The 14,477-nt window shown below is 34.8% G+C and overlaps 1 protein-coding gene across 1 annotated transcript in view; it reads left to right on the top strand.

Moving 5' to 3' along the window:
* The window catches only part of LOC148953096 (neuropeptide F receptor-like), an 83,328-nt gene extending 69,311 nt beyond the window's left edge, over positions 1 to 14,017 (top strand). The window contains exon 2 of the mRNA XM_089088296.1: positions 12,486 to 14,017. Coding sequence (XP_088944422.1) covers positions 12,630 to 13,940 — 1,311 coding nt within the window. The 5' untranslated portion in view covers positions 12,486 to 12,629 and the 3' untranslated portion in view covers positions 13,941 to 14,017. The remainder of the gene's footprint in view (positions 1 to 12,485) is intronic.
* The last annotated feature ends 460 nt before the right edge of the window (positions 14,018 to 14,477 follow it).

A 14,477-nucleotide genomic window follows, 5' to 3' on the forward strand; every position in this document is an offset into this window, starting at 1 on the left:
AAATCTGAATTAATTTTTGATTTCTTAGATTATAAAAGTGAATACATTTAAAAGAATTTTTTTCAGTGAAGTTTATATACTTGATTTTAAAAAGCAATTAGTGTGGAGTCAATTTATTCCAGAAGATAGATAGGATATTTCCATAGGATTTTCAGAAGACACATGGTTCCCAGCGCATCCCTATTCGTAATTTAAAGCGCAGCCCTGTTACGTCACGACATGCCCTCCAAGGATTTCCATTACACGCCCTCCCAGGATTTCAACGACATGCCCTGTTACGTCACGGCACACCCTTGTTTCCCATAGGTTTCCACATTTAAAAGAATTTTTTTCAGTGAAGTTTATATACTTGATTTTAAAAAGCAATTAGTGTGGAGTCAATTTATTCCAGAAGATAGATAGGATATTTCCATAGGATTTTCAGAAGACACATGGTTCCCAGCGCATCCCTATTCGTAATTTAAAGCGCAGCCCTGTTACGTCACGACATGCCCTCCAAGGATTTCCATTACACGCCCTCCCAGGATTTCAACGACATGCCCTGTTACGTCACGGCACACCCCTGTTTCCCATAGGTTTCCACTACATGCCCTGTTACGTCATGACATCCAACATACACACCCCTGTGGGTTCCTAAACACAGATAGGAGATTTCCATAGGATTTGAACAACGCCCTGTTACGTCACACGAAACACGCCAGTTTTAAATGGTCATTTGTAATATAGATGACGCAATCTTCTTTCACTATTGGAATGGACACATCTGGCAAGATTCCCATGGCGCCCTGTTTCAAGCGCATACCCTGTTTCCATGACCAGGTCTAATATGGATGACGCCATCGTGTGTGACTTAATAGATTTATTTAGAATGATGTAATCATGCAAGAATTTATTGGGAATACCTTAATGACGGCGCACACCTTACGCAATGACATCGCTAACATGTTGCGTAATGACGGCACACACGTGGGTCTTATGTAATGACCGCTACACACGTGGGTCTTATGTAATGATGGCAGGCACACACGCACATCTTACGTAATGTCACAGCACACGTGGGTATTGCATAATGACAGCACCCATCTTACGTAATGGCAGTGCTCATATTACTGTCAAATAATACTTTTTGAGGTTTTATTATTCGTCAAAACGTTCAAAGCGTTTTTTTCAAGGCGTTTTTTCTTTAATTTAAGGCTTTTTTTCTTTCAAGACGTCTTTTCCTTAGTTTTTGTCCTCCTTATGACTCGAAAGACCATTCACATCGAACGGAACAACGCCCCAGACGCCAGGACCAACAAGCTATTTCTAAAATTCTGTATCGAGAAACATTTTCTACATGATAGCATATTGCACGTGAGATTTCCCATGTTTCGTTTACAAGATCGTGTTTCTAGAATAACATCTGTTATAATTAACGCACAGACGCAGAGTATCTATTTCTAGAAATCAGTCATCGCCTGGTCATTTAGTAATCAAGGCGAAAGGGGGCTGGCTACAAGATGCTTACTTTCTGTAAACGCTTAGGCATTCAATATTTGTCCTAAACAATAAATCTAAAACCACAGACCTTTGTAAATAAGATTTATATTAATTAAAACAAATTTACAACATTAATAAAACAAATAAAAAACAGTTAAAACATGAAGAAACGTGAAAACGCTTATAAAGAATAAACTATTAGCAAAAAGAACCATGTATTAGAGAGAAATAGATCCTAGCAATCATTTCCAGATGGGCAAGGTTGATATTAAAGGCAAATTTGGGCCATATTGAGCTATTTATGAGAGCTATTGACGAAAATGCCACGTTTTCTTTGAGCTAAGCTTATGAATATTCACACACCATGACATTTCGCAAGCCATGGCTTTCATGATGCTCCACAAAAAAAAACCACACCAGCATATCATTAAGTGTCTGCCCCCCCCTAACATCCACGTGGTACATCCCTTATCGCACATATAGATTTTTGAACCTTTTACTGTCAAGAATAAATTTTGTAAACTAAAAAAGACCAATATTTTTAATTGGATAGCGAAAACTTGCCATTTTATTGCTTTATTGCAATGTTCCATGCTAATTCCGAGCCCCTTGACACTGAATGGTTGACATACAGCACCCTCTAATGGGCATTATCACACATATGATATTTTTCGGGGGGTATTTTTCCAGCAAAAAAATTCAGTTACACTAGAATTGATCGTTTAAACTTGATGAAAAAACCACCATTAGTGTTTCTTCTGATGAATCCTAAAAATTGAGGCCGGTTTGGCACAATATACCGGCCTCATTTGGTTTGAAATTGAAAGTTCTCGTTCACTTTTTAACAGTCATAAGATATCGGAGGGCTACTAGCCTCTCTCCGCCTCCGCGCCCTATTTTCCTCAAACCCATCCGATAAGAAGTTCGAGAGAGCCATATTTTCAAAATGGTTCAAAGATCATATAACGAAAACTCCGGGGTCAACACAATCCTTCAGGGCCCAGGGTAGGCGTTGTAAAATAAGCCCGGTGGGCATATATAGGTGTTATGGAAGGGATGCTCTAATAAACTTCAGAGAGGGCTCATTTGGTTGTAAACTGAAAGCTCTAGTTCAGTTTTTAAGAGTCAAAGGGCAACTATCCCCCCCCCACACCTATTTTCCCCAAATGAATCCGATAAAAATTTCGATATAGCCATTTCGTTAAAAATAGTTAAAAAATCAGATAACAAAAACTCCGATGTCAACAGAGCCCCCCAGGGCCCGGGGGCAGGCACTGCAAGTTATGCCCTGGTGGCATATATGGTTCTTATGGAAGGGATGCTCGTATAAACTATGCAAACAGTAAAACGTATAAACTTCAGGGCTCATTTCAATGGAAATTGAAATTTCTAGTTCAATTTTTAAAAGTCAAAAGAGATCAGAGGGCAACTAGCCCCACCCCACGCCCTTTTTTCCGCTAACCTATCCGATAGAAATTTTGAGATAGCCAATTTTTAAAATAGTTCAAAAGTCATATAACAAAAACTCTGGTGGCGATACAAACCCCCAGAGCCCGGGGGTAGGTGTTGTAAGTAATATCCTGGGGCAGCATACGGTTCTTATGAAAGGGATGATCGTATAAACTTCAAAGAGGAATCATTTTATTTGAAATTAAAAGTTCTAGTTCATTTTCTTAGAGTCAAAAGAGATCGGAGGGCAAAAAGCCCCTCCCACTCCACGCCTTTTTATCAAGGAGGCACACTTGTGCCTCTATAAATAGGCGACCCACCACAATGTTAAGTGATTTCCGGTCCTAGCGGTCGCAGAGAGACAGCGGTGATCGCATTTTGTAGCCCAAGCTCCAACTAAGAAACGTGCAAAATTTCACCCCCCTCAGAATGTATCTTCATGGGTAAAAGTGGGCCGGAATTTTCAATCCTCCTAGAAAAGCCCCCCTGTCGCATTGTCTAATAAGGCTGAAATTAAGTAGTTCGGCTTTCCCAGGGCCTGGAAGATTTTCCTTGGAATTTATACTCAATCAGATTACTCCTTCCCTGTTTTTCAAAAAACTAATATAGCCACTTAAAGTTCATTTCTCTTTTTTTATCAGCCACGCCTACAGGCCACAGTTGGTAACGGATCTGGGTGAATGAGGACTCATTCAAAGCGAAATTCAACCTGTTAGGACCTTTTGATATTTTCTGACCGAAAAAATTATCCCCCGAATTTATATTTACGAAAAACGTCGTTTCCTCATAAGAGCCCATGTTAATTTTTCCCACCACAGCCCCCTTTAACATTGTGCGATCGGGCTGACATTTAGAAAATAAGTTTTCCTGGCGTCTGGAAGCTTATCCTAGAAATTTCAGCTCAATCCGATCCTTCTTCCGTATTTTCCAAAAATCAAATATCACGTTTTGTGGGGGTTTGCTTATATCAGAAATAGATATGGGACACTAAAATAATATAACAAGTGTCTCTGTGTTACAATGGTCGCTGCTCCTGACTGTCAGGCGGAAGATCCGGGTTCGATTCCCTGTCAGAGACAATTTTTTTATATACTGAATTTAAAGTTTAAAAAAGAAACTCAGTTTCTTTTTTAAATCCGCTAATCCTCGAAATTTCAGCTCAATCCGATCACTCCTTCCCTGTTTTCCAAAAAACAAATATAGCCACTTAATGTTCATTTCTCTTTTTTTTTATCAGCCACGCCTACAGGCCACAGTTGGCAACGGATCCGGGTGAATGAGGACTCATTCAAACCGGAATTCGACCCAGCAGGGCCTTTTGATAGTTTCAGACCGAAAAAATATCCCCCGAATTTATATTTCCCAATTTCGGCAAAAGGCTTCTTGAAAACACCCTGTCGAGAAAGAAAAGAATGTTACACAATCATCTAACAGTTAGTCAAGCAATAATAAGTAATAAACTGTACAAAAACGTGCAGAAATTATTTGGAAAAAACTACGTTTTCTAAAGAGTTAAAGAGGCTGAGTTACAAGGTCGAACCTTAAAACGTACAGGGAATAGGAGGCACAGTTGGGGGCTGCCGCCCCCAAACCCCCGCTTTTGCAGCCTCTTTTGTTAAGGTTTTTTAAGTCCTGTACCCTGCAATTAATTGGTTGTACCAATATGAATGAAATTGTTTCAATGGCATTTTTTTAATATATTCTGAGGATTTGGCAATGACTACTCAGTTCCTGTTACAGTTATAACTACAAACTTGTCTCTGTGCCAGGTAGTTTTATGTACTCAGTGTGATCATGTGATCATGGTAAAATAAATGAACCTGAACTGCTAGTTTATTCTGAGTCCTTCTTCTGCTCCCTGTTTTTCTTTTCAAAATTGTTAAAGTTCATCACAGTATAGCTTGTTATTGGTTAGGGAAAAATCTCCTAAGGAAACGGAAAATAATGATTATTAGTAGGGTTTTTAATCAAATAAATGCAATAGGGTTTTTTTATGCTAAAAGAATTAAGCAGACTTTGTTTTTGTTGTAAAATAGTTCTTTGCAAGGGCAAAACCGGGGGCGGTAGCCCTCATCGATAAAAGATGCAATAGTTGTTTTTATGGTAAAAACTACAGCAGACTTCGTTTGTGTTGCAAACCAGTTCTTCGCAAGAGCAAAAGCGGGGGGTGACCTTAAAAAAAACTTAACACAAGAGGCTGCAAAAGCGGGGGTATTGGGGGGCGGCAGCCCCCCAACTGTGCCTCCTAATCCCTGTACGTTTTAAGGTTCGACCTTGTAACTCAGCCTCTTTAACTCTTTAGAAAACGTAGTTTTTTTAAAATAATATTCCTAAAACCCATCTAATGAAAATTTTTAGAAGGCCATTTTGTTAAAAATAGTTTCAAACATCAGATATTAAAACTCTGGGGTCAACACAGCCCCCCAGGACCCAGGTACAGGCGTTGTAAGTTTTGCCCCCGGTGCATATATGGTTCTTATAGAAGGGATGCTCGTTTAAACTTCAGAGAGGGCTCATTTGATTGAAAAATGAGAATTTCAAGTTCACTTTTATAGAGTCAAAAGAGATCAAAGGGCAATTACCCCCCCCCCCCTGCACGCCTTTTCACCAAACCCATCCGATAAAAATTTTGAGATAGCCGTTTTTTAAAAGTAGTTCAAACATCAGATAATAAAAACTCGACAAACCCAATTTCTTACTTTTATATTGTCACTTTAGTACTAGTTTTGATACTTTGATAAACATTTGATTTTGAAAAAAAAGTTTGGTTTTGAAATAAGGTATTTTTAAAAACTAGAAACTTTGCAATCAAAAAGGAACAAAAATTACTTAACAAAAGAACTTTCCGAAATAGAAGTTTTTCAAAGAAAAGTAAAGGCCATTTTAAACTTAAGATCAGCAGATATCTGTTAAAATTCAAACTCAGAACGACCAGAAATTACTATTGAAGAATAAATGAAACCCAAAACGAACATAAATTAAATAAACAATCATAGCAAAAAAACATACAACAAGTAATAATATAAATGAATAAATAAATCATGTTAAATTTAGCAAGCAAGCAATGTTTAAATTTAATATGCAAATCAAGCTCAAAACGAAAAAAAAATTTCTATTGAAATATAAATGAAAACCCTTAACGAACAGAAGTTAAATAAAGAATCAATGCAAAAAAACATGCAATAGACACTAATTTAAATGAATAAATAAATCTTAAAATGAGTGAAACTTAAAATGTAAATCAAACTTGGAACGAACAAAAATCACTACAAACAAGAGTTGGGGTATCACCTCCTTCTCTCACTGTAAAAGTCTAAAACCTACTGCGTCATTAAATAAACAACCCTAGAATGGGTTTGAAATGTTTGTTGTGAGGGGTATAGAGTGTGTTTAATTTTTTTTGTGGCTTGGTTTCAAATGTATATTTGGAAATAGGTTTAATTCATTGGATTGTCCTACATCTTCTTTTTTATTAGAGGGGGGGGGGGGGTAACTTAAAATCGCTTTTTGTTTGGGTCTTTTTTGTTTAGGTTTTAGAATTTTACAGTGAGAGAAGGAGGCGATATCCAATTTCTTGTTTTTAGTGATTTTTGTTCGTTTCAAGCTTGATTTGCATATTCAATTTAACATTCACTCGTTTTAAGATTTATTTATTCATTTACATTAGTATCTATTGTATGTTTGTTTGAATTGATTCTTTATTGAATTTCTGTTCGTTTTGGGTTTCATTTATACTTCAATAGAAAAATCTATTTTTCGTTTTAACCTTGATTTGCATATTCAATTTAAGAGTTTCTCGCTTTAAGATTTATTTTATTCATTTTCATTATTACTTGTTGTATGCTTTTTGTTATGATTGTTTATTTAACCTCTGTTTCTTTGTGGGTTTCATTTATTCTTATATAGTAATTTCTGGTCGTTTTTAGTTTGAATATTAACAGGTATTAGTATATGTTGATCTTAAGGTTAAAATGGCATTTACTCTTCTTTGAGAAACTTCTTTTTTGGAGAGTTTTTTTAATTAATTAAAAATAATTGTCATTTTTTAGTTTAAAAAATTTTGTTTTTGAGAGAAAAACGTTGAAAAATCCATATGTGTAATAATTTGCCCCCAGAGGGTGTTGTCGGGGATGGTATATTGTGCCACACTGGCCTCAATTCTTAAGATTTATCAGAAGAAACGCTAATGGTGGCTTAAGTTTAAACGATCACTTCTTGCGTAAGTGCTGGAAAAATGCCCACCGAAAAATTTCATATGTGCGATAATACCTGTTATAGGATGTCGTGTATCAACCATTCAGTATCACAGGCTCGGAATTAGCATGGAACATCGCAATCCAGCAATAAAATGGCAAGTTTTGGCTGTCTAATTAAAACAATGGTCTTTTTTTAGTTTCCAAAATTTATTTTTGAGAGAAAAAGGTTCAAAAATCCATATGTGTGATGAGGGGGGTTTCACGCGGATGGCAGGGGGGCAGGCACATAATGCCATGGTGGTGTGGGGTGTTTTGTGTGGAATATCATGGAAGGCCATGGATATCATGGAATATCATGGATATCAAAGATCACGTGATGGGTTCTTTGCGCCTGTCTGCTTGTATCCCAAGGCCCTTTTCAATGAAAAATAACGACAATTCTAAGAATTTTCCTCATCATAGCGGAAGTTTAGATAAGAACAGATATGGGTGCTCGGAATGATAGGCTATTGTGGGGTTACCGGGCGTTATGAATAACAGGGGTACTGGGCGCACAGGTGATATTAATATAATACTACTGAGATTCTCATTAAGATTCATTGACTTTTTCGTGATGTTTTCCCTATTTTTCGTAAGTCATGCCAAGTTTTTAGGGTAACATTAAACTTAATGAGTTTTCTATATTTAGAATCGGCATAAAAGTCAAGCCTTTTGATGTATCTATTGTTATCCAAATTCCCTTTTTTAGAGTTTCGGCTACTATTGGGCCAAGTCACTCCTTACTTACAGTTCGTTGCCACAAACTGTTAGATAAATGAAGGTTACGTGGGTGGTATAAATGTTATCACAAACCAATTCGGCCAGTTTATTCAAAAAGTGGCTCTTCGGTCAAGGAGTGCACGAAGCATGATAGGGAAAGTTTTCTTAGTGATTGGCTGTGCTGATTCTGTTGGTGATATCTAGATTTTCATTTTTGTAAAGCTCAAATGATGAAACAACAAGAATAGTGAAAAGCATATAATCAAATTTCTATGGGATTGAAAACCTTAATCTCAGGACTTTAAAGCTGTAAATATGCATAAACTAGGCTACCATATATTCCTTATATTACTAACTTGCAGTTAGATGAATGGGACCTGTCCAGAATCTATAAAGGAAGCTAAAGTTATTCCACTCATTAAAGAGGATAGCAGGGAAGATATTGGAAATTGAAGACAAACTTCAATACTACCGCTATTTTTCTAAGTATTTGAAAAAGTTATTCATCAACGCTGGTACGATCATGTCACAAAACATTGCCGACTAAACGAAATTGAAACTGGGTTTCTAAAAGGCCACTCAATTAATCATGACACCATTCATATTGTCGATTTTGTACGTTTAAAGAAAGGTGAGATATCCCTAAGACTAAAAGTACTTTGTAATTTGGGAAAGCATTTGATACAAAGAATTTCACAGTTAAAAAGGAGTGATGTTAAAATGGTTTGAAAGCTCATTGTACAGAAAGTGCATTAAAGTAAATGTTAATGATGTACTTTCTTGGTTGTATCGGATGTCCTGTGCTGCTCCGATAGAGTTGGGCCCTTTGTTCACTTCTGAACCTAATTTATGTAGATAGTATGAGGGTTAATGTTCGGGATCGCTGCCTAACGAAAGTTTTCCCGATTAAACTAAGATTATGTATTCTAGATATATATATTAATGTTTATGATCTAAAGTTTTTGAAATACAATTTTAATTCTTATTCTTCCTCAACAAATAAAACACATCTACTCTACATATCTGTAAAATTAGCTGCAACAACCTTTCTTCTTAAATTTTTCATACCAAAGCAGTTATTTTTATATTTTTCAATGATGAAGTATCAATACTCTATACTCCTGAAAAACAACTTGCAAAAACTTTTATCCTGTAAGCTTTTCGTAGAATTAGTAGGATACTAACTTGCGGTTAGGTTGTTATGACTTTTATTCTGTTTTCCAGATCACTCCTGACAATATGGAATAGAATAACCTATAATATGTTTCTTCGCTACATTAGCTGGAGCTATCATGAGCATGTCGATATTAGAAAAAGACAAAACAAAACTATTTCAATGTCTCGCAAGTCAGAATTTTCTATAGTCATTATTTACAACTCTTTTGTATCGAATAGATATAGAACAGTGAGAATATGTCAAAATTAAGAAAGAAAAGTGTTTTTTTACAAATTAAAAGAAAGAAAGAAAATAATTATAATAATTTTTCAATAGTCAATTTAACGGGGAAATAATCTACAAAGCAATACTATTCTCTACCCGAGAAGCTGAATATAACACTGAGAAATATATTAGATCAAAATAAAATCCTTGAAATTGTCCTCAAGGATGTTTGCTTGTAAAATTCAAAAGATATTGCGTAACATTGTTCATGAAGATGGGACTGCCCCCTGTTGTCATATATTGGTATCAGCAGATTAACTGGCTCAATTTATTTTTCAGTTTTATTTGGTCTCTGGAACATTCTGAGATCCAATGACACTTGTCAATTAGAGTATGATGATATTTTTCTTCGAGATGCAATGAAAAGCCAAAGTATCTCTGAATACGAAATTACAATTCGAATATTTCATTTACAAATACATATAGAAAACTAAAATAAAAATTAATCAGAGATCGAACATGAAAAATTAAAATGTATTAACATTGAAATAAATTCACGAACCATTTGTCTAGTCTTCCAGTTTTCAGCGCATAGGCTGTTTGAATTAACTCTAGGAGATTAACTATTAAATGGCATTGTTTCAGGAACACCCTTCTTAAAATAAGGTGTTTCACATAAAGCGCTAGGTGTTTCTCCAGGGAAGAGTAGAAATCATTGAGTTCTAACTAAAACTGGGGATGCAATTACTTGTTTTTATTAATACACGATCAGTGTCATTCACTCCCATCACATAAAAACACTTTAATGCATGTTCTAATCTAGAAATTTAGATGATTCTTCGAAATTAGATGAATCTTAATCAAATCATAGTATACATCCCACTGAACGGCCTTGTTTCCTCAAAATTTATGTCAATGACTATAACTACAGCACAAAAAATATGTTTTTGACTGTTCTCCCAAATAATACAGTATTTCGGAATCCATAATGGCATATCCATCTCAATGTTTTAGAAATATTGTTGTATTGTTACTGCTCTATTTTTAAGGGATCTTATCATAATGTCTAATAGCATGCGAGCTTACATGAATCCCACTTAAAATCTTTTAAGCAGGGATGAATGATGGTCTAAGACTTCGGTATTCTTTTTAGTTTAAATTTTGTAGAAGTACTTTAGAGTTGATTTAAAGTTGATAAAGTTGATAGGTCATAAAAAAAATAAAAAAGGGATATCTGCATCTATCTTCGGTATACCTATCTTCTGTATGCTTTCCTTTTGTTAATCTATCTCCTACTTAGAGCAGTAATTAAAGAGTCGGGAAAAAGACTTAGTCGAGGAAATAAGTGTGGTCTTCTGTAAAACATCGTGTGGAAAGGAAAGGATTTATGAAAGTAATAGTAAAAGGATTATAACAAAATTAGGAAATACAAGATCAATTTTTGTGTTTATAAGGAGTTTTAAGGATGGTTAAGGATTAACCCCACTGTAAAACAAAATTTGATTTTCGACAAAATGTTTTACTCGAATTCAAAAAAGTATAAAAATGCGATTTTTCTGGTGGAATTGCGACTTGCTTATTGAATTCAAACAAGTCAAAAAAATACAATTTTTCTGTTGAAATTGTGACTTGCTTGTTGACTTCCACAAAATTATTGAAATTATTAAAATTTATGCACTTTTTAGTAGAAAAGGTTTAATTTTCGACGCAAATAGGTTATATTAATCAAAATGGTTTGGGCTTCAACAGTAGATTGAAATTTCTAGAACATCATATTGAATTTGACTATGGTGCCACTTAAAGTGAATTTATGGGCAAATGCTCTTATGAACATGCATACATTTATATACAAACACTTTAGTTTATAATTAATATTTTGGAGCAATGGAAGAATACCATATGAACTTTTTAATCACTAATGGCTTATGGAATAGTTACAGTGCATTATAAAAGAGAAACACTCTTTTTGGGCCTTTTATAGATAATCACAAGTTCGGACTTAATAAATGTTAATTTCATACTTTACGGCATTATTTTTGTAGTATGATTACTTGGGTTTCGCTGGAAACTGACGATTCCACTAAACTTTATGATGAGTGGAAAAGTCCACCTCTGAGCAGGAGTCTTATATCTGAAACTTGTTATTGATAACCATTCCTGGCAGCTGTTAGAACATTCAACTATTTCATTGTTCGACAATATTGCAGGCCTAATAAATTGAACAACGATAGTGATGGAAATACAATTGAAGAACGAGATAGAAATCCAAAAAGGATCTTAAAATCCAACATGTGGTGTTTTAAAATTCAATTCAGGTATGGGAATCCAACATTTTTGTTTTCTCAACATATTGGATAATCAATAATGATATTAAATTTCCAAAATGGTCTCTAATATTCAATTTAAGCTGTTGAAATTCCATTTTTGCTGTTGATAAACATTACAAACAATTTTTGTTGAATCTCAAACAATTTTTGTTTAATGTGCGGTGTTTTTCTCTTCTTTAATGTTCAAACTGCTTGGCCTTTATTGGCACCCAGAATTTCGTTGGCAGCTTTATTGCACCCTAACAATTCCTTCTTTTAATCTGATGGATATCATTCTTCTAAACTTGGTCCAGCCTTTTTGCCTCTCCTTTCAGTTTCTTACTTTTTGTCTAACTTAGTCACAAAAGAACTCTAGCAGAACAAATTGAATTTCGCCAGACAGCGTGTTTTTCAAAATTTGGAAGACAATGTTTCGCAGATAGACCAGAAAAGCCACTACGGGTGCAATAAAGCTTCCCAAATATAGCAGTATTTTCAGTCAAAAAATTAAGATATAGGCGAATTTCACGCTCCTTAAGAATTATACTAGCCCCAGAGATCAAATAATCTTGAATACTCCTACAGAAACGTATTTTCTAATGTTCTTAAAATGTTTAAAAAAAACTTGGTAGGATATCGACGTCCAATGATGAATGACGTTTATGTAATAATAAAAGTATCTATAGCCAGGTTGAGTAGAGCAATAACAAATAATAGATAAAGCCAAAGTGATAACAGCCACACGCCCTTTTTGTTTAAAAATCACTTATTCAGAAACATTATTATTGATTTTGGGGGTCTTAAAAAATACCAAGATGAAAAAAAAATTTGTTTAACCTATAATCTATAACTTTATTCTTTTAGCTTTTTTTTTTCTACGTAAGAATTTGTTTTAATTTTGTTCTTTTTCTGCAGTTGTAGCTCTTGAGATGATACTGAAGAAGCTTTGGTGTCGCAAAACCTTTTACACCTTTGAACAAAATGGTGAGAAATTAGTCTTTTCTACCCCCTAGAAAACATCAAAGATCTAAGAATTTTCAAAAAGCAAGGGAGAAAAAAATGGATATTGAGGTCAGCCAAACCGTCAATTCAACTGAGATGTACAAAGTGTTTTATAATGCCCCTCAGTTTTTTATTGATGCAATGATAAATAATGGTGAAAGGAAATCACCAAAGATTGTGACACTGATAGTTGCTTACTCCTTCATGATTTTATTTGGAGCTATTGGAAATGTATTAGTTATATTTGCAGCACTGAAAAAAAAAAGTATGAGGTCAATTAGACATATTTTCATATGTAATTTGGCAGTATCCGACCTTACATTATGTACATTTGCAATGCCATTTACATTAACTGAAGTGGTAACACTCTACTGGCCCTTTGGCAGTGGCACTTCTTTCCTTTGTAAATTAAGCTCATGTATTCCGACTTTATGTGTTTATGTTTCTTCATTCAGCATAACGGCAATTGCGGTTGATAGGTACTTTTTGATCGTACACCCAACACATAACTCATTAACGAAAAAAAGGGCCCTAGTCTTAATACTATGCATTTGGGTACTTAGTTTTATTTTCGCATTACCTATGTATTTATACAGAGACCTTTCTACCGCTGAAATAAAATTTGTGAATATGAATTCCAGCGTATATATTGAATTAAATCAGTGTGGTGAAACATTTGCTGTCAGTATTACATATTCAATGGTTACAATAATATTTCAGTGCATTTTACCTATCATAACAGTTTCAATAGCTTACAGCAAAATTGCAATCCAGCTTAAATCTCGAATGAACTCTTTAAGTCACATGACTATCGATAAGAAAAAGTTAAGTAATGAAGATATGAGATTAAAGAAAACGAATCAGTTATTAGTGTCAATTACTTTCGTTTTCGCAATGAGCTGGCTTCCCTTAAACATCTTTCTATGTGTTGATGATTACATGTCCCAAGCTATAAGTCGAGACAGGAACAATATAACATTTCCTATTTGCCATCTAATTAGTATGAGTAGCGCATGTTCAAACCCATTACTTTACGGATGGTTAAACGAAAACTTTCGCAAAGAGTTTTTGGAGATTTTGTCCTGTTTTCGAAAACAGAATAGCGCTGAGGACGCCAATATTGTTTACACAGAAAAACGACCTTCTTATAGAAGAGCTGTTGAGAAAGGGAAAACGCCAATAATTATCTATACTAAAGCAACGTCAACCCCAATATCGTCTGACAACCATATGATGAAAATTGAGACTATGGAAATTAGCCTAAGTGGGCCAACATCAATAATCCCAATGAGCCCTAGTTCAAGTAGGGGCTCAATTCAGGAAATGAATGAATATACACTAAAATCTGTGACATTTTCAACCCATTAGAGTTGACCGTAACCCTAAAGACTCCATAAGGACATTTTCGGTCTTACCGCTGTAACATGCTACCTGATACGATAAACGTTTGAAAAAAAAAAAAAAAAACTCACTAGGTTCTTCGGCGAAAATGTTCTCTCCATGTGCATTGTTATTTAAGAAGTCATAACATTTGCCGATATAATATGATAATGTGAATGCAAGAAACTTGGCAAGGTTTCAAACAATAAACAGTTTCAGGCGGTGAATATGATATTGAAAATTAATAATGGAACTTATATTATCGTTCTTAGTTCTTAATATATCCTTTCCCCTCGTTAGTGAATTTTAATAATTCTTTTGTATGTTAGTACATGCACATAGTACACTGGACCATAGTACACTTTAATGCACTGGCATTAAACCCATCGCAAATATTCTACTTGGAACTTTCACAGAACTATTGAGCAAAAATTTCAATAAGGATTATGCGTCAGATAAACTTACACTACTTAGAAATACCAAAAATATTTTCAATGAGCCAAAAGAGTATTGTTAATTGACAAT

This window comes from Artemia sp. Qi Xiang Cuo, chromosome 4 (assembly GCF_049724085.1).
Source record: "Artemia sp. Qi Xiang Cuo chromosome 4, ASM4972408v1, whole genome shotgun sequence".
Classification (NCBI taxonomy): Eukaryota; Metazoa; Arthropoda; class Branchiopoda; order Anostraca; family Artemiidae; genus Artemia; species Artemia sp. Qi Xiang Cuo.